We start from the raw sequence: 20,331 nt of genomic DNA, 5'->3' as shown, positions 1-20,331 counted from the left end.
CCGCAGGAGCCGCTCACACACCACGTACACCAGCTGCGGCGGACCAAGGGGAAGAGGTGGGGGTAGTTGGGTTAGTGCCACCTGTGTCACGTGACCAAGGGGGGGGAGGGGGTTGTTGGTGCCACCTGTGGCCAGGGGCTGAGGGGGAAGGGTTAGTGCCAGCTGTTACAGGTAACTATAGTATGATCGACGCACCTTAGAGTGTGTGGTGGAGGAGGAGGAAGACAAGACCCACCTTAGAGTGCGTGGTGGAGGAGGAGGAAGACAAGACCCACCTTAGAGTGCGTGGTGGAGGAGGATGAGGAGGACAGGACCCACCTTAGAGTGTGCGTTGGAGAAGGAAGACAAGACCCACCTTAGAGTGCGTGATGGAGGAAGACAAGACCCACCTTAGAGTGCGTGGTGGTGGAGGAGGAGGAGGAGGACAGGACCCACCTTAGAGTGCGTGGTGGAGGAGGAGGAAGACAAGACCCACCTTAGAGTGCGTGATGGAGGAGGAAGACAGGACCCACCTTAGAGTGCGTGGTGGTGGAGGAGGAGGAGGACAGGACCAACTTTAGAGTGCGTGATGGAGGAAGACAAGACCCACCTTAGAGTGCGTGGTGGTGGAGGAGGAGGAGGACAGGACCCACCTTAGAGTGCGTGGTGGAGGAGGAGGAAGACAAGACCCACCTTAGAGTGCGTGGTGGAGGAGGATGAGGAGGACAGGACCCACCTTAGAGTGTGCGTTGGAGAAGGAAGACAAGACCCACCTTAGAGTGCGTGATGGAGGAAGACAAGACCCACCTTAGAGTGCGTGGTGGTGGAGGAGGAGGAGGAGGAGGAGGACAGGACCCACCTTAGAGTGCGTGGTGGAGGAGGAGGAAGACAAGACCCACCTTAGAGTGCGTGATGGAGGAGGAAAACAGGACCCACCTTAGAGTGCGTGGTGGTGGAGGAGGAGGAGGACAGGACCAACTTTAGAGTGCGTGATGGAGGAGGAAGAAGACAAGACCCACCTTAGAGTGTGTGGTGGAGAAGGAGGAAGACAAGACCCACCTTAGAGTGCGTGGTGGAGAGGGCACTGACCTTGGGGATGTACTTGAGAGTGCGGGCCTCGTAGCCATGTAGAACTGTCCTCTGGCGGTGGAGGTACTGCTGGAGGGTGAACTCCGGGTTCTTCTTGTCCTTCACGAACTCCCTGACGGAGGAGGAGGAGGATCCATCGTCATCACGGGTTAGTCACCGCCCCACACGTGCAGGGAGGGGGGTGGGTGGCACGTGCAAGGGGTGGGTGGCACGTGCAGGGAGGGGTTGTGTGGGTGGCACGTACAAGGAGGGGAGGAGGGACGGGCTCTTGTGTGTGTGTGTGTGTGTGTGTGTGTGTGTGATTACCTGTTTGTGCTGTGTGGGGAGGGGGTGTTACCGGACTCCGCCTGCTCGAGGCTACACCGCGGAGTGAGTGGGTCGTCTCTGGCGAGGTGTTGTCCTCGGTGATACAGTCTCGCGAAAGAACTCCCCACTCCAGAGAAGTCTTACGTTGCCCTGCTACTGTTAGTAGCGCAGACTTGGGCTACAGGAAGCCTTTAGGAAAAGGTCCTGGTTAACAACAGGACTCTGTTGTAGAAACCTAGTGTTGTTGTAGTTGTAGATATTAGTGTGTAAGTAGATGTATATATATACTATTGTCACTATACTTCATTCACAACTTCTGTTGTAAAACTCACACATTATGAAGCTACACTTTCGTCACCACATGCTATACAACCCTCACAACCTGTGCTATAACTCTCACAGCCCACATTACAACACCTCCACAACCTATGGCTGTGAATCTGACGACCGGCTTCACGCCACCACGATAGATGATGATAGATACCAAGTGATAAAATAGATCCTTATCAGGAGGCCACAGTTCTAGAGAGGTGATAAGGTATAGATTCCTGATAACATGTCTTTCCGGAGGACTTTGTACCTGTGGAAGGTTGTAACTGTAAGGGAAAGGTTGTAACTGGTGAGAGGGGCTATAACCTGTTTGATGAAGGGTTTTTAGCAGTTGAAAATGACGTAGAGCTGAGGGGAGAACAAGCTTAACCCACCCTGTTGGAGAAGACGTAGAGCTGAGGGAGAACAAGTCTAACCCATCCTGTTGGAGAAGACGTAGAGCTGAGGGAGAACAAGCTTAACCCACCTGTTGGAGAAGACGTAGAGCTGAGGGAGGATAAACTGTTCGAACTCCTGCACGACCTGGATCTGTGTGGTGGTCTGGACGGCGTTCGGCCGCTTCAACCTGATGTACCTGATGGCGTCGTTGGCGCGGACTCGTAGGGCGTACACCAGGTAGCAGGCGATCAACACCCCGGTCCTGCCCAGACCTGCAGGAGCAGGAGAGAGGAGGAGATATAGGAGACTTGGAGGGGGGCATCTGGTCCTGCTCAGACCTACAGGAGCAGGAGGAGGAGATGTAGGAGACTTGGAGGGGGTTATTGGTCTGGGGTAGGTTGTTAAAGGTTAACGTGCCGTGAGCTGTTGTGGTTTGGTGGTAGTTATGGTTGTTTAGGAATGATAAACACGTTCTACAAGTCTGTCTGTGTTGTACAGACAGACAGACACAAGTGTAGAATACCCCCCCCCCCTCCCCTCCCCCACATGAATACATTTCTTTCCCCTCTGATCAGTGCCTGATATGCAAATGACATAAGCTATTTCTCCCATTATGCAAATTACATGAGCTGTTTCTTCCGTTACAGATTAGAGACGTGTGACTATATGTAAGGAGAGGAAATCACTTCATGTGAGAAGATATTTGCCCCCTTCCAAAAAAAAAAAGATTAACTTGCCCCAAGTATCTTTTTTCATGTCATTTATTTCTTGAATTCATTATTTATTTTCTGTCTTTACGTGCTCATGTCTCTCACACATGTGGCTAGAATAGCCCAAGTCAGCCACATGTGAGGTGTGTGTGTGTGTGTATCAGGACATGGGGGATATGCTAACTATATCATGGTGTAGGAATACATGTGGAATTATGGTACACCCATGACTTTTATTATGTGGGGGGGGAGGGTGTTGTGTAGGCTAGGGTAGTCAGGGTCTGGGCGTAGCCTATAGGGTAGTCAGGGTTTGGGTGTAGCGTAGGCTAGGGTAGTCAGGGCTGGGTGTAGCGTAGGCTAGGCTCGTCAGGGTCTGGGTGTAGCCTACGCTAAGGCTACTCATTTGACCCCTGGCTGTGTGTGTGTGTGGGTTAGGTTGTCACGGGCGGTGAGGAAGACCCAGGGGTTCAACCCGTGAGGAAGACCCAGGGGTTCAACCCGTGAGGAAGACCCAGGGGTTCGAGGAGGGGAAGACGCAGGGGTTCAACCCGTGAGGAAAACCCAGGGGTTCAACCCCTGAGGAAGACCCAGGGGTTCAACCCGTGAGGTAGACCCAGGGGTTCGAGGAGGGGAAGACCCAGGGGTTCAACCCGTGAGGAAGACCCAGGGGCTCAACCCCTGGGGAAGACCCAGGGGTTCGAGGAGGGGAAAACCCAGGGGTTCGAGGAGGGGAAGAGGTGGTGTGTTGGTGACCTTACCAGCGTGGCAGTGGACGGCGACCTTGCCCTCGGAGAGCGAGAAGGCCATGACCTTGACCATGTCCAGCAGGCACCCCTGGGTCGGTTCTCCGTAGTCCTTCAGGCCGAAGTTGTAATAGAAAACTGGAGGAGGGGGAGAAAATGGCTCAGTTAAATGCCCTCTCAACGGTGAAGTTGGGGTAGAAATTTATATAAAATGGCTCATTTAAATGTCCTCTTGACGGTGAAGTTGTGGTAGAAATCTATATAAAATGGCTCAGTTAAATGCCCTCTTGACGGTAAAGTTGGGGTAGAAAGCTACATAAAAAGGCACAGTTAAATGTCCTTCAACACTCAAGTTGTAGTAGAAAAATGTCTGGAAAAAATGGCTGCATTAAATGTCCTGTAACCAAGATGTTTAGAATAAACTTAGAGTGAAGGTACACTTAAATGTCCTTCAGTCTACAGCCTTTTAAAAAAAAAGGCATGATTAAATCTCCTCCAGCCTTTAAGCTCTGCCAAAAAACCTGAAGTGTAAAAGAAAATAGTTTGATGATATGATAATCATCCACAACTTAAACTTCTACAGAAAAAAATAAAAACTGGAAAAAATAAGGTTAAATGTCTTTAAAATTAAAATTATGGTGAAGTGTGCAGGAGAGACGTGTGTGTGTGTGTGTGTGTGTGTGTGTGTGTGTGTGTTCTTCTCAAAGCTCCTTTGTAGTAAACTTTGACGACGGGAGACCACAGCTTTGTAGGCTGGCGACTTTGAAGGCGAACGAAGGAACCCCACTCCCTCTCTCTCTCTCTCTCTCTCTCTCTCTCTCTCTCTCTCTCTCTCTCTCTCTCTCTCTCTCTCTCTCTCTCTCTCTCTCTCTCCCTCCGCGTATTGAAGGGCTTGACAGCTGGTACTTTGAAGGTGCAGATAATCCTGTTGTGAGGTGTTGATGACTGACTTCAACATTGCAGTTTGTCGCAGCTTTTTGGAGGCACCAATGAAAGAAAATGGGGGAAGGGTGGGGAGGGGGAGCTGTGTACATAATTTTGTTTGTTTGTTTGTTTGTTTGTTTTGTTCTTGTCCTGGAAGCGAATTCCAGGCATCATGTGTTGTAGGAATGGTTGGCTAGTCACTGGAAGTTCTGCCCCACACACACACACACACACACACACACACACACACACACACACACACACACACACACACATACACACAACAGGGACGTAAGCCACAAGGGTCATAACCAACAACAGGGTCATTAATTACGCAGATTAATGTAGTGTTGTGTGATCATATAGGGAAAGAGGTAGGTTGGGTCCTGTACTCCCACACACCATGTACACTGTTGTGTATGTCTTGTTTACGTACTTACGGGTATAGGCGCTATGTGTCCTTGTTTGTTTGTTTATGTACTTACGGGTATAGGCGCTCTGTGTCCTTGTTTATGTACTTACGGGTATATGCGCTGTGTGTCCATGTTTGTTTGTATATGTACTGACGGGTATAGGCGCCATGTGTCCTTGTGTCCTTGTTTATGTACTTACGGGTATAGGCGCTATGTGTCCTTGTTTATTTGTTTATGTACTTACGGGTAAAGGCGCCATGTGTCCTTGTTTATGTAACTAAGGGTGTATCCGTGTTATGTTTTCTTGTTTACGTATTTACGGGTATAAGTGTTTGTATGTAGTTGTTGTTCCGTGAGATTGCCTGTATGTACTGTATGGGTTGGGTTTTCTACACTCAAAGAATATTTTTAAGTATTGTACAGTATTTCAGCATTCTGTGTGTGTGTGTGTTTCTCGTCGTCCCATCGACGGAGCGACCTCTCCGTGTGACCCTAATATCCGTGGTGTTCCTCAGGGTTCTTCCCTGTCGCCTACACACTCTCTCTCTCTCTCTCTCTCTCTCTCTCTCTCTCTCTCTCTCTCTCTCTCTCTCTCTCTCTCTCTCATTCTTATCTTGCGCGATATAAAGGAAATCTTCCTCATGTATACGAAAAGAAAAGAAAAAAATGGTACAGAATACAGAACCGACTGCCGTTGAGATTCTAAAGACATAAGGAGTGTCTGTAAAGTGAAAGGATTACATGAAATTATAGATAATGCCCCAGTATTATAGATATCGTTTGAGATAAGAGATAGTCTCTTTCATAGATAGTTCTGGCTGATTCGAATCTGATTGAGAGCAGATAAGATGAAAGAAAGCCTTGGAAAGTGACAGGTGCTATCTTGGATAACAGCAGCAGACTGCCTTTTGTATCTGATATGATAGTTATTAAGATAATTACCTGTCATTAATTAAGAGATTAAGTTGTCTCGATTCTCATTGGTCCTTAGACTGCGAATTCCAATGTTAGGTTACTGTGAGCATGTCCAAGCCTGACATTTGACCTTTGCTGGTGTCTTAATGACCTGACACGGTTATGACTCGTGTCTAATTGACCTCCCAGGGTTGTGACGTATCTGATGACCTAATTCCGTGGCTCTTTGCCTGTACGACCCTTGAGCACGACGGTACGACCATGGTGCATGATGGGCCCTGGGCCGTTAAATACCCAAGGGTCGCACCGTCGTGTTTAAGGATCTTACCGTCGTACTCAAGGGGTTGTACCGTACGTAATGCCCAGGGATCGTACCGTCGTGCTCAAAGGTCGTACCGTCGTGCTCAAGGGTCGTACCGTCGTGTGCAACGGTCGCACGTACCGTAATGCTCAGGGATCGTACCGTCGTGCTCAAAGGTCGTACCGTCGTGCTCAAGGGTCGTACCGTCGTGTGCAACGGTCGCACGTACCGTAATGCTCAGGGATCGTACCGTCGTCCTCAAGAATCGCATAATGAATGCGTAAGGTGTAAAGGGTCAAGATATATGAGCATTTTTTCTTACTTTTTCTTGATCCGGGTTAGTCATCATGCTTATTGGGCCAAAATAAAAGAAAAAACAGCCCCCACTCGCGCACCCTGAGAGGGGGGATGGGGGGGGGGTTGGACTTGTCGTAGCTTGGCTGAGACTGTGAGCAGTAGAGTGCGTGGCGAGAGCCTGTTCATTGCAGTGATGAATAACATAATTGACCACCATTACCAACTTCTCTGTCTTCCCGCTGCTGCCTCTTACACAAGGATCATTTCTGGTATTATGTCCTCTACCCCACACACACACACACACACACACACACACACACACACACACACACACACACACACACACACACACACACCTCTGGTGCCTAGAGAGAGAGAGAGAGAGAGAGAGAGAGAGAGAGAGAGAGAGAGAGACGACCCGACCCAACACGACCCCCCTCCCCCCTAACCTCTTATTATGCACCTTGTAATTTGCCCCCTCCCCCCCTCCCCCTCTCCCCACTCGTATGACGACAGTGGGTTTGAAGTGGGGCGTTGGGCCGGGCGGTGTACACACACACACACACACACACACACACACACACACACACACACTCTCTCTCTCTCTCTCTCTCTCTCTCTCTCTCTCCCACCGGCCACAGTGTTTTGGTCGACCAGAGTCAATTGAGGATCGGAAGAATGACGACGCCGTCGTTAGAATCTTCTCGAAGATGAACGATTTCAGACGCTCGTATGATCCAACCGCGTCGTCTGCACACACAGAACTCTACCACGAATTCTTTGTTATATATATATATATATATATATATATATATATATATATATATATATATATATATATATATAAATTCCTGGCTTAAAGAATGACGAGTCTACAGACAGAGAACGAGTAAAGTCTTGAGAAGATGGTTCCAGCAATGATGACGTCCCAGACCAACTGCATGGGTCGTTACATTCACGTCCATAAAGTTCAAAATGCAACCAGACAACCGGAAATTACATGCGATGATTATATTTCATATACGTAAGCAAGAAATTATCTTCGTGTATCTCCAATGTCGTAATTGAGGGAGTATATATTAGTCGACAACCATGGCTGGGGTCAATACTGAGTCCCCAGTTATAATAAGGGTCGAGGTCCCCTTCCCCACTCATGGGAACTGCTATATCGTTATATAACTTGAGTATATCCCACGGGTGGTATACCTACCCTGATACCTCGTATAGCGCGGGGTATATAGATGAAGTATACTGGGTATATAATACTACCACGATGCCGCCGCTTGTACGTATGTTGCCCAGTATATCTTGTCAAAGAATGCATCTGTCGTCCCGATATATTGATAGTATGTCAGTGAACTGCTGCCTCTCTCTCTCTCTCTCTCTCTCTCTCTCTCTCTCTCTCTCTGTTCTATTATCTTAAACGTTAAAAGAAGAAAGGAAGAGCCAAAGGAAACGTGTTTCTCTCTCTCTCTCTCTCTCTCTCTCTCTCTCTCTCTCTCTCTCTCTCACATAAACAGAGTCTGAAGTCGTTCTTGTGTCGGGAATCCTATATAATCCCGGATTTAACCTGCATCCGTTCGTGGGGGATTGCAGGTCCCCTTGCGTCAACATGGCTGAGCTCCTCGTGGACAAGGAGTGTACGATGGCCGACCTTAATGGAGTTTGTTTAACCACGTTCCTTCTCCAGGTGGGTACAACGTGGCTGCTTTGAGTATCTGATGTGGAAGTGGTTGTAAGTATTCACTGAGGAAAAACGTTGTGATATACAACTGAGGGGAAACGTGAAATATAAAGAACACCTGGGTTGGGGTTCAGTAAGGCCGTGTGCTGGAACCTATATTCTTCTTGATCTGTGTAAATGGACTGGGGGAAGGTGAGGATGCCGGGCTGCCAGCCTGCATGACTGCGGTCCACCATACAGCGGTCAGGAAGGAAATGAAAAGCAGGGGGTGGAGGATTGCCTCACCACATTGCATACGCCCATTAGCGAACTGGTCAACAAAAGGTGGAAGGTTCGAGAAGCCACGATAATATAACGTGAACTTAAGCATGACTTTTTTTGATAAAAACGAAATGTAAAGAAATGATTTTACAGAATGATATTAATGTCGATAAATGAAATAAATGAGGGACCAGTTAATAGAGACGGCACACTGAAGTTTAGCTGACTGATAACATCTCCGTTTCCCGCTAGACGGGCGTAGGGGGCGCTCTCGTCCCCCTGGTGGAGACATCGAGTGTTACCTTAAGAAGAAAACTACTTAAAAAAAAAAAAAAAAAGTGAAACTTTCGTTGGCCGTAAGAAACGTCCATCATCAGCAGAGAACAACAGTCATGACGGATCACCGGGCAGGAGGCAGCAGCATCGTACGTCAGCCAACCTACGTATGTGGTGGTGGTCGTACTGCCTCCTCTGGGAGGGGGGGGGGGGCACCATTGACTCCGGGTGGGGGGGAGAGGGAGGGGTGGAATAATAACATAAGTGACGTCATCATCAGTGCCCGGATCGACAAGGTGCGTTTCTGTGTATAACCGACCTAAGGTTATTATCATTATTAGTTGTTTATTATTATTATTATTATTATTATTATTATTATTATTATTATTATTATTAGTATTGTTATTATCATTATTATTATCATTATTATTATTGTTATTATTATTGTTATTATTATTATTATTGTTGTTGTTATCATTATTATTATTATTATTATTATTATTATTATTATTATTGTTATTATTATTATTTCTATTATTATTATTATTATTATTATTATTATTATTATTATTATTGTTATTATTATTATTATTATTATTATTATTATTATTATTATTATTGTAATGACACGTATCCTTATCCCATTTTCTCTTCTATTTCCTTGTTCCAATCATCTCCCATTACCGATTTCCACTCCCCCCTTATTTATCCCTCTTCATCCCTAAACAGCCTCTCCCTTAACCCTCCTTATCCTACCTCCCCCCCCACCCTCCACTCCTCCAAACCCTCCACTACCTCCCGCTCTGTATCCTGGGAGAGTGAGAGAGACACACGAGTCCTTAGTAAACCTCCCACATGTACGGGTTCGTCTCCCAAATTTCGGGCTTTGTGTAACTGGGCGGGTTTACATCACACACACACACACACACACACACACACACACACACACACACACACACACACACACACACACACGGACCCCAGTCCTCTCACGCTGACTGGGGTCCGTGTGTGCGTGTGTGTGTGTGTGTGTGTGGGTGTGTCGTGTTCTCATCATAATTGGGTTTGTGAATTACGACCCCCTGCGCCTTGTCTTCAGGGTCACATGACCTCGTAACGCGAGGGGGGGAATGAGGGAGGTGGGGAGTAGTAGTAGTAGTTCTACATCCCCCTCCCCCCTCCCCCCTCCCCACACGTCACGGTTAGCTGTTCTCACGTCACGAAGGATAACGACTCGTCTAGTAGGTGGAGGGGTGGTATTTGGGGGGGGTGGGGTAGGGGATGTCACCTCAAACCACACACACACACACACACGCACGTGCACGTGTATGCATGCACGGTCGCACGCACGAACGGCATCATCAACTCATCCATCATTATCCCAGGTTGTAATAAGACTCATTATGCGCGTCTCGGCTTATGTCGAAGGCGCCCCTCCCTCCCCCCATAATAGCGACCAACCCCCCCCACCCCATCCGGGGAATTCCGTCATAAAAGCAGTGAAAATAGCGGCATTTCCACATGTGGCGCGCGACTGGCAGTCTCCCTTCTGTTCCTCATCAAAGTTCTGTTCAGTTGTGTTCGTTCGTGACGGCATGACATAGCTCGAAAACGTGGTAACACAACAGCTAGAGAACTGAGGGGGAAACGTGGTAACATAACAGCTAGAGAACTGGGGGGGGGGGGGGAAACGTGGTAACATAACAGCTAGAGAACTGGGGGGGGGGGAAACGTGGTAACATAACAGCTAGAGAACTGGGGGGGGGAAACGTGGTAACATAACAGCTAGAGAACTGGGGGGGGGGAACGTGGTAACATAACAGCTAGAGAACTGGGGGGGGGGGAACGTGGTAACATAACAGCTAGAGAACTGGGGGGAAACCGTGACTAAAGAACCAAGAGAAAATGGTAACATCAGAGAACACTTAGGGTCTTGTGGGTCTTTAGAAAACCCACCTATGTTATCAGTATACAAAGAAGTAAATTCTACCTTTTATCGTACACTGATATAAAGAATTACGCCATCTTTGAAGCTACATCAAGGAAAAGCGGTTGTTAAACCCCCCCCCGTCTCTCTCTCTCTCTCTCTCTCTCTCTCTCTCTCTCTCTCTCTCTCTCTCTCTCTCTCTCTCTCTCTCTCTCTCTCTCTCTCAAATGACCAGGGACGGTGATTCACTGATCACCTTCTTCGGGCCTGAAGTGATTAGTTTAACCACGGAGCGATGGATTGGTGTAATCACATCCCACGTGGTAAGGTAATTAGGGTGTGTTATTGAGGAGGTGAATATCCCGAATATCCTATTCATAACACCGTGTGTTGTGATGGCGTCCGTTCATAACACCGTGTGTTGTGATGGCGTCCGTTCGTAACACCGTGTGTTGTGATGGCGTCCGTTTACAACACCGTGTGTTGTGATGGCGTCCGTTCATAACACCGTGTGTTATGATGGCGTCCGTTTACAACACCGTGTGTTATGATGGCGTCCGTTTACAACACCGTGTGTTATGATGGCGTCCGTTTACAACACCGTGTGTTGTGATGGCGTCCGTTCGTAACACCGTGTGTTGTGATGGCGTCCGTTCATAACACCGTGTGTTGTGATGGCGTCCGTTCGTAACACCGTGTGTTGTGATGGCGTCCGTTCATAACACCGTGTGTTGTGATGGCGTCCGTCGTAACACCGTGTGTTGTGATGGGGTCCGTTCATAACACCGTGTGTTGTGATGGCGTCCTCAGAGTACATAATACCCTCTGGTGCCACGACCCGGTGTATAGATTCAGTTGTGGTGTTGTAGATGTGTTGTGCTGTATTATACATTCACAACGTACCTACCGTAGTTATTGTATTTTTTTTTTCCCTCGTGGATTTATTTACGTCATGGCTTCATGAAGATATTTTTAAACCAGTGGGTACGAAAGAGGTCATGCTTGGGTTCCATGGTACGACCCTCCAAGTACGACCCTTGAGGTCGACGAGTCGACCCTTGGGTTCGAGGGCGTGACCTTTCGACCTGGCACTTACTGGTCAGGTCAAAAGTCACGTCGTCAACCTTTCGACCTGGCACTTACTGGCCAGGTCAAAAGTCACGTCGTCATCACCAAGGGGTCGTGTACCGTCGTGTTCAAGAGTCGTTCCTTTCGTGCCCAGAACTTTTTAATAACAGTTGTTATGGATCGCTGTTCTACGATGACAGTGTTTCTATGTTCTTGCTAAGAAAAAAAAAGATATGTATATATTGTTCCGCAGTTATCCGACCCCTAACTACAACATAAGCTGGATTTACCTTAGGAGAGGTCATATTTCAGCGTTACGTTGCTTGCTTACCTCAGGGTTAGCTGCCAGGAGGAGGAGGAGGAGGGGGGGGGGGGGCTGTAGAAGCGTGGGGAGAAGGGGGGGGAGAGGGAGAGACAGCCTAGCTCTTTGATTAATGATCCAAAATGATTAATATTCCCTGTATGGTCCTCCCCTCCCTCTCCCCCCCCCACCACCACCGCTAACACCCCCCCCCCCCGACACACACACCCCCAAAAACCGTCATCCTGACTCCCCCCTCCACACCCCCCCCCCACCCCATCGTTGATCAAGGTCGCGCAAATGTCATTTGCATATGTGGCGTGCGCGCGCGCGCGTGTGTGTGGGGGGGAGGGGGGATGATCCGTCTGGTGAGGGCCATTATTTTCTTCTATGATGGTTTAATGCTAAATAGATATGAGAGATAGACATGTAGATAGATAAATAGATAGATAAAAATGCACCACCATTAGCCTCAAGCAAATTTTCTGGAAATACAATTATACAGTCTGTATAATTATACAATCTACGTAATGATATGCACATTAGACAGTCATATATCTATACAATCTACATCATCATATACACATTAGACTGTCATATATTTTGCTATAAGAGAATAAATAAAAAAAAAGTTGACTCTAGTTATTCATATAATTATATATATATATATATATATGCATTCTATTTCCCAGCGATGTGCGCTATACATTTATATATTTCCGATTCACTTCCCATTGTTGGACGTGGCTGGGCGCCCCCCCCCCCCCGATAATCTATTCAGCAGTATATCTATCTGTCTATCAGTCTCACAATATATCTATCTGTCTATCAGTCTCACAATTGTTCAATCTGAATTTTAATCTATTTTCAATATTGTGTGTCCCATTGTCGACCCGTGGCTGTCCCAAAGCACCATGTCCACACCCACATTAACGCACCCACTAGTGTGTATGATGTGTATAATGTGTATGATGTGTATGATGTGTAAAATGTGTATGATGTGTAGAATGTGTATGATGTGTGTGATGTGTATAATGTGTAAGATGTGTATGATGTGTATAATGTATATGATGTGTATAATGTGTATGATGTTTATGATGGACCTGACTGATTTGAAAGGCTGCAGAGATACGATATCTTCACCTCTTGTATCCGTTATCTCTAATTATATACATTATCGGTAAGAAGGAATATTCAGAGATATTTTTGATATGTTGAGAAAATTCAAGATTATTTAAGGCTATGAGAGAATATTGGGTTAATTACTCTTAATTAGGCAATTAATGATTTTTATGGTGACGTCATTGCTCTCGTTATTTTCTCATAGATTATGATCGTTTCCTGTAGGTCACCTCAGGTCAGGTCAGGTCAAGTTAACGTAGGAGAGACCAGGTCAAGTCTGGTCACACACACACACACACACACACACACACACACACACACACGAGATTCCTTCAACTTATTTCCTGTTAGATATTTTGTATTTAGTCTCTGTACAGTGGCCTACCCTCCATCCTTTTTCATTTCCTGGATAGAAGTTCATCAAGTATGTGTCAGACCAACTTCGGAGGCTGTTTACTTCCCTTCGTAAGTTGATGCAGTCCTCGTCACTCATGTGTGTTGCAAGTACGAGTCTAGCTAGACCTTCCGGTGGGGAGTCCGTGTCTGTGGATCAAGAAGAGCAGTGGTGCAGGACCCGAACCCCTACCCCCCCCCCCCCCCTCCCACTCGTGCCACTCTCGTGACCTCAGTCCATTTAAGAAAAGGGTTCCTCGTCCATACATCCTTGGCTTCAACTTATCATCGTAATTCTCCAGCCATTTAAGGAGCCACCTTCTTATCTTTTCGTCGGATGGTCCATCTTTATGACCAGTCTTTCTGCAGTACAGGATCAAAAACATATTCTTTTTTTTTTCACTAAGGTCTCTTGGTACACACAGTCTCTCCACGTTCATCCCCTATGTCCACGTCGGAGTTCATTTTCTCTTAGATGTTTCCTAAGCATGACCTTCGTTCCCTGAATTCCCCGTTGTCTCTCGCTTATACAGTTTCTCCTTTTATTATCGCTCGCATGTTCTCTGATGATTACTTCTGGTGTTTCACAGACCCTTACTTGTTAATGTGTGAGAGAGAGAGAGAGAGAGAGAGAGAGAGAGAGAGAGAGAGAGAGAGAGAGAGAGAGAGAGAGAGAGAGAGAGAGAGAGAGATTGGTAATGGTTCAGTCCAATTTCCCGATCACCTTTCTTAAATACGGGATGATAATCGTCCTATCCCAATCCCATGGCACTATACAGTGTTTTCAGCGACCTCTCAGTCGTATCTGGACACTACATGAAGACTCCATCATAGGTCAAGACATTATAGTAGTCTGGTAATTTCTTTTTTTTAGCAATTTCATTTCTCTCCAAGACCCGCCCTCCCCCACTCGATCTCGCTAGTGTTGCGCAGGGTCTAGTGTTGTCCTCCCACTGTGGAAACACTGGTGAGCTTGTCATTCAGATGGTCACAGATGGTGAGGTCATGGTGTGTGTGACCTGTGACCTCCTCCCCCCCTCAGCCTGGTGATCACCTGCTCTGTAACTGACAGTTGACTCCCGATGAATCTATGGACAACCTCACCATTCCCTCCAGCCTTGTCCACAATAGCCTTATCGTGGTCTCTCTCTCCCTCCTGTATTATCATGTTGTACCCACGTCTTGTGTGAGTGTGTAATCGCCTCGTTACGTCAGTCCGTGAGTTACTAACCTCGTTACACCATCGACCAAGTGTTACAATAGGTAAATAGACGCTGTGTTCGGCCATGCTGACGAGGTCTGGGAATCCACGCTTTGTGAAGATGAAGAAGGTCGAAAATCCAGTTTATTCCTCCGTCACTTGAGCGTAATACCTGACAGGCGAGTTAAACAGAAGCACGCGGAGAAAAACACGACGTGACAGGTAAAAAAAATGACGCGACTTGACAGGTAAACAGACAGAGAGACAGATAGATGGGCGGGACGCGAAAGGTGAGTGTACAGACACTAAACCATCTGACAGGGTGTGGCGTTAGTCTTTTTTTCGCTAAACTTCCTTCCTGAGGTTTCCCTCCTCCTCCTCCTCCTCCTCCTCCTCCTCCCAGGTCTCTGGTCCAGAGCTTCCAGTCTCGTGCGAATGGTCGCTGGTGGGACGCCTCCCTCTTATCCCATCCAGACAGTTGTGGTGTTCCTCAGGGGTTCAGCTCAGTCGCTTGTTCCCTCTTTCTTCTTAACGTAAACATTCACTGACTCTTACTTTCCATTTCTCCTGGTACGCCCAACACCCGGCTCCTTTTCTCGCACCGAACACAGGCGTCTTCTCTCCTTCCACCCCTCAGGAGTCGGGTCCATCAAACTACCCCCCTCCCCCCTTGAAGAAGAGCCTCAAATTGATCCTTCGATAACTCTCAACAAACTCTTCATCACCTTTACCATTTCAGTATACACGCCAGGGGGGCGTGGGGTGTGCCTCAGCCCATCCTTCGTCCAATACTAGGAATAGAAAGACAATTAAGTGAGGACATAAACATGAAGCAGGAGGATAAGAACGAACCCTAGTCCTCGCCATCACTGAAGGATCTAGAATGCCTCCGTTTCCCCTGGCGTTGGTGTGGGAGTCAAGCGGGGTAGGTAGGTAGGGGGTTCGACACGGCGCCCAGGTCGGCCAATCTCCAGTTATCGGAAACCCATTTCGATTGTTGGTAACACTTGCCCGGGTTACGGGAACACTACCACCACCACCACACCTCTCAGGGATATTGGTAACACTTCCAAGTCACAAACAATAACATTGCATGATTGTCGTGGGCGGCGGTGCATGATCACCAGGGGGGGAGGGGGGGAGCACGCACACACACACACACACACACACAGCACTGACGAAGCACCGGTAGGTCAAACATAAGGCCGCTTAGCCCCGAGATATTCAACTACAAACACAGCTTTATGACCTCCCCCCCAGAACGTAACCTACTATGTTTGGGAAGTTAAGGGAGAGAGTTAAAGACAGACCCCAGAGTTAAGGTAAATGACGTTAAGGGATCTGAAATTAAGGTAAAGGAGGTTAAGGGATTCTGGTTTAAGGTAAAGGATCGTTAAGGGTGCCATAGTTAAGGTAAAATGAGTAGAGGTAAAGGAGATTAAGGTAGATAGAGTTAAGGGAAGAGAGGTTAAGGTAACAATAGGTAAGGTGGTGGGGGGGGGGTCGTTAGGGAGGAGGTGCGTGCCTGGGTATACATACTGGAGGGCAAGTGACGTCACGGCCTTGGTGTGGGTAGACATACTAGTGATAATCAATGTCCAGGATGACAGGTGCCACGCCCCCCGCCCCGCCCCGTCCCCACCCCGCCCGGACCCGCTCCTGCCCCGTCCACAGCCACACTCCACCCTGCTACTGCCCCATCCCCACCCCGACTTTGCCCCATCCCCACCCCACACCCCGCCCCGACCCTTCCCCGCCTCCCCCCCCAGCCACACCCCGCCCCGACCCTGCCCCGTCCCCAATAACAGTATGAGGGAAGAAAACGTGGAAGTGGCTGGGAAGAAATTAGAAGCGGTGGGGCAAGTAGTACCAGCGATGGGGGGAGGAGGAAGGGGGGTTAATAGTAATGGTAAGGGCTGAATCTTGAGTGATGGGAGGGGGGGGAGGCGGGGGGGGGGGGTCACACCGAGTGGGGAATCTCCCAAGCTTGTGCGTGCGCGCGCGCGCTCTGCGCTGCGCCCCAAAAAGTACATATCCCGCTTCACGGCTGGTTTCTGAAGGCAGGGGTGGTAGAGAGAGAGAGAGAGAGAGAGAGAGAGAGAGAGAGAGAGAGAGAGAGAGAGAGAGACTCACAGAGGGGACAGTGTCACCTCCCCTCCCCCACCCAACCCCCTATATCCCACAGACGGGACATTCGCGGGTCATCGACGTCCCATGACCCCCCCTCTCCCCCTCCCAGTCCCTTTCCCTGGTGAAAATCAGTTGGTTCCCATCCTTCCCACTCGATGGAGTGGGAGGAGTGGGGGTCTGGGGGAGGGTCTCCCCCCCCCTCTCCTCTCGCCATGACCGAGAATGAAGCGGCCATCCACCCGTCTGTTATCGTCAGGTTGGAATATATCACGGTCACGCACGCACGCACGCACGCACGCGACATGACATGACATGACATGACATGACATGACATGACATGACATGACGAGGTCAGGCGGCCCGCGGTGACCCTCACCCCCACACCCCACACCCCATCCCCCACCACAGCACACCCCCCCACACACCCACCACAGCACACACCCCCACCAGAGTGTATGTATCAAAGACGATCATAGGCTGGCTTGTGTGCGTGTGTGTGTGTGTGTGTGTGTGTGTGTGTGTGTGTGGTGTGTATGGAGGGGGGGGGGGGGGAAAGGAGGGGTCTTCTGTTGACCTACTGTTGTGAGCATTGGTGGATGGTTCGAACCCCCCTAACCCCCCAACCCCACCCCCCAGGTTCTTATAAGAAGGTCTTTGGACGTGTTATTCTAAACAGCTTCTGTTTACACGTTATTGTAAAAAAAAAAAAGGGGGAGGGAGGAGTTCTATCTTCATGAGGAATGATTTACACGCATGTGTTTACATGGACGTAACGTAAATTCGCTGACCTAACTTACAAACTACTTCACAAACATTGGAAAAGTTACACTGGTATTTGATATTCGATAATAAATAAATAAAAAAAGAGATCCCTTTTGCATACCTCAACACGATAAACCATGTTGGTTAATAAGTCTACTAGGAGGTATATTAGAAAACCAAATAGATACAATAGTTCATGTTCAAAAAAAGAAAAAAATGCTCTGTTTACCTCCAGTGATGAATTTAAACCCACTTGGAAAGCATTTACATAATAAACGTCCATTTTTTAAAGCCTCACAAGATGAGAGAAATTTCGTTTACATTGTGTAAATGCTATTTACGATACCATTTTTTTCCCCTGATTTATTTACGGGGTAATACGAAAACACTGTAGAAACGTTCCTTTAATCTACAGTATTCTACAGTGACAAAAATAAAGCCCCCCCCTTGACCTACTCTAACATTAAAAAAAAAATGTCTTCAGTCATCTATAACATCAACAGACACGATATAAAAGACCCCCCCCTGAAATTTATCGAACAGACCTCAAGGGAAGGATGAACAGTATGGGTTGACTGTGGGTCATCCGTCGCAACCCTCAGAATTCGAACCTATGTAGCTCGACCCCAGCCACCCTAGGGACGCGCATGTAGGATATATATATATATATATATATATATATATATATATATATATATATATATATATATATATATATATATATATTACCTCTTGGTAATGACGGATATCAAAAAATAATAACCAGACGATCTCATAAAGAACAAAAGAAAATCTATAATATATTCCTTCTCTTTTAGAATCGTAGGGCGTCAAAAAGTATTAGAAACCAGAGGGAAGGTAGAGAACGTTCTCTACATCCCGTACAGGAGATGCTCGCCCAGTTGCATGATGGTAGCTGGGTCGGTATTGGTGACCCGTGCATGAAGTCAGGACGAAAGAAAGAAAGAGAGAAAGAAGAGAGACTCGATGGCATTTAAGTATTTATCGTCTGTTGAATTTTACAATAAGAGAGAGAGAGAGAGAGAGAGAGAGAGAGAGAGAGAGAGAGAGAGAGAGAGAGAGAGAGAGAGAGAGAATTTTGCAGTTTCTTACCGACTCGTTGTTAAGATTTTTGTTTTTTGTTTTTTTGTTTTATTGTCTTTGTCCTTCGTATCTTAATGAATGAAGTCAGGAGTCATATTGAGAAGCCTCTCTCTCTCTCTCTCTCTCTCTCTCTCTCTCTCTCTCTCTCTCTCTCTCTCTCTCTCTCTCTCTCTCTCTCTCACCTGTGTAGAGTTGGTTTATGATACGACAGTGTAGAATGATTTAACTGCTGTGTGGAATGGTATATGCGCCACATGGAAGTGTTTACATACCATATAGATTTGTTTTTTGGTATATGATATGCAGTGATTTCTCTCCCACTGACTATGGTTTCTGTGATACCATTTAGAGTGGTTCTTTGCCACGTAGATTGGTTTCTATACCATGTTTAGTGGATTCTACCATTCAAAATTCCTTCTATACTATAGTGAATGGCTTCTATGCCATATAAAACGGTTTCTCTACCATATAGAATGGTTTCTATACTGTGCATAGAGGTTTCAATCCCATTCAGAGTGGTTTCCTTACCACGGACAATGGTTCCCCTACCTTTTGGCACCACGGTGGCACGACCCTTGGGTACGATGGCGTGGTCTTTTTGACCCCATCCTGAAGGATTGGATCAGAGGCCACACCATCTTACTCCCTGGGTCGTCTGGTCGTGACGATGAGGGGGTGGTCGTACCGTTAACAGTAGTCGAGGTGGGAGTTCACCAACGCCCTCGAGCGTGGCTGTGAAGGAGGGAGTTTAGCAGCAGCTGCTGCTGGTAACGTCATTAGGTCATGGAAATGTCTGACCCTCCATTGCTCTTAAAGAAGGCATATAAGATAGGTCCTGTACACGTGTGGTGTCAAGATTTCATGGAAGGCTGGAAGAGATGTTAATATTCCTAGAAGTCTGGAAGAGATGTCAAGACTCCTGGAAAGCTGGGAAGATATCTTTACTCGAGTTTTGGGGTTCAGGACAAGAACCAGGACAGTCTGGAAGTCTAAACATGGAAGATGTATCTTAAGGGATCCTGGAACTGTGGCTGAGGGGTATTCAAGACTAGATTATGTGGTAGGGGAAGATTACCACAGGTTCTTCGTGCGGTGCAATGAACAGTTATCAAGACGTTAGAAACGAAGGAACCCGGCCAATACGCATAACCGTAAGGCTGAAACCTCGACGTACGGAAGCCCCTGGAACAGAGTCCAGGGTAAACACTCGGAAATGCTCGAAGTGTGGTTAGCGAGGTACCCTAGAGGCTCTGGAAGTATGACGAAGGTGGAGAGATGTTCGCCATCCCCTTCCAGTAGGTAGATGGGACACCATAACAAGGTTCTGAGGATATGGCTGTGAATAGCCATCCCAAACCTTGAAACACACCAAAGACCTCAGCAAATTCGACATGCATGGATGACGTGTATAGTAAGGTGATGATGGAATGAAGGCCTTGGATTATCATATGGAGATCCTAGAGGTGAGACTGTGAATGGTAGTCAACATGTCCTGGAAGAGGGTCTGTGATGGTATCAAAGACACCCTGGAAAAGGGAGGGGGGGGATATGGTGATAGTAAACAGATCCTGGAAGCCAGGCTGCTGGAAGGCCGTCAGCAGAAGCTGGAACATGTAGATTCCAGCACATCGTGAAAGCTGAAGAAGATACACATTTGCCCCTGGATATATATATATATATATATATATATATATATATATATATATATATATATATA

General features: G+C 47.4%; 1 protein-coding gene across 1 annotated transcript in view; it reads right to left on the bottom strand.

The window, feature by feature from the left end:
• The window catches only part of LOC139746449 (uncharacterized), a 49,581-nt gene that overhangs the window by 16,189 nt on the left and 13,061 nt on the right, over window positions 1–20,331 (bottom strand). Inside the window, exons 3-6 of the mRNA XM_071657699.1 lie at window positions 3,551–3,673; window positions 2,171–2,354; window positions 1,069–1,180; window positions 1–33 (exon numbers count right to left, since the gene is read on the bottom strand). The exon at window positions 1–33 is cut by the window's left edge and continues 196 nt beyond it. Coding sequence (XP_071513800.1) covers window positions 1–33; window positions 1,069–1,180; window positions 2,171–2,354; window positions 3,551–3,673 — 452 coding nt within the window. The remainder of the gene's footprint in view (window positions 34–1,068; window positions 1,181–2,170; window positions 2,355–3,550; window positions 3,674–20,331) is intronic.

Source organism: Panulirus ornatus, chromosome 65 (assembly GCF_036320965.1).
Source record: "Panulirus ornatus isolate Po-2019 chromosome 65, ASM3632096v1, whole genome shotgun sequence".
Lineage (NCBI taxonomy): Eukaryota > Metazoa > Arthropoda > Malacostraca > Decapoda > Palinuridae > Panulirus > Panulirus ornatus.
Note: the sequence above shows the minus strand (reverse complement) of the source record. Positions and strands in the feature narration are given on the sequence as shown.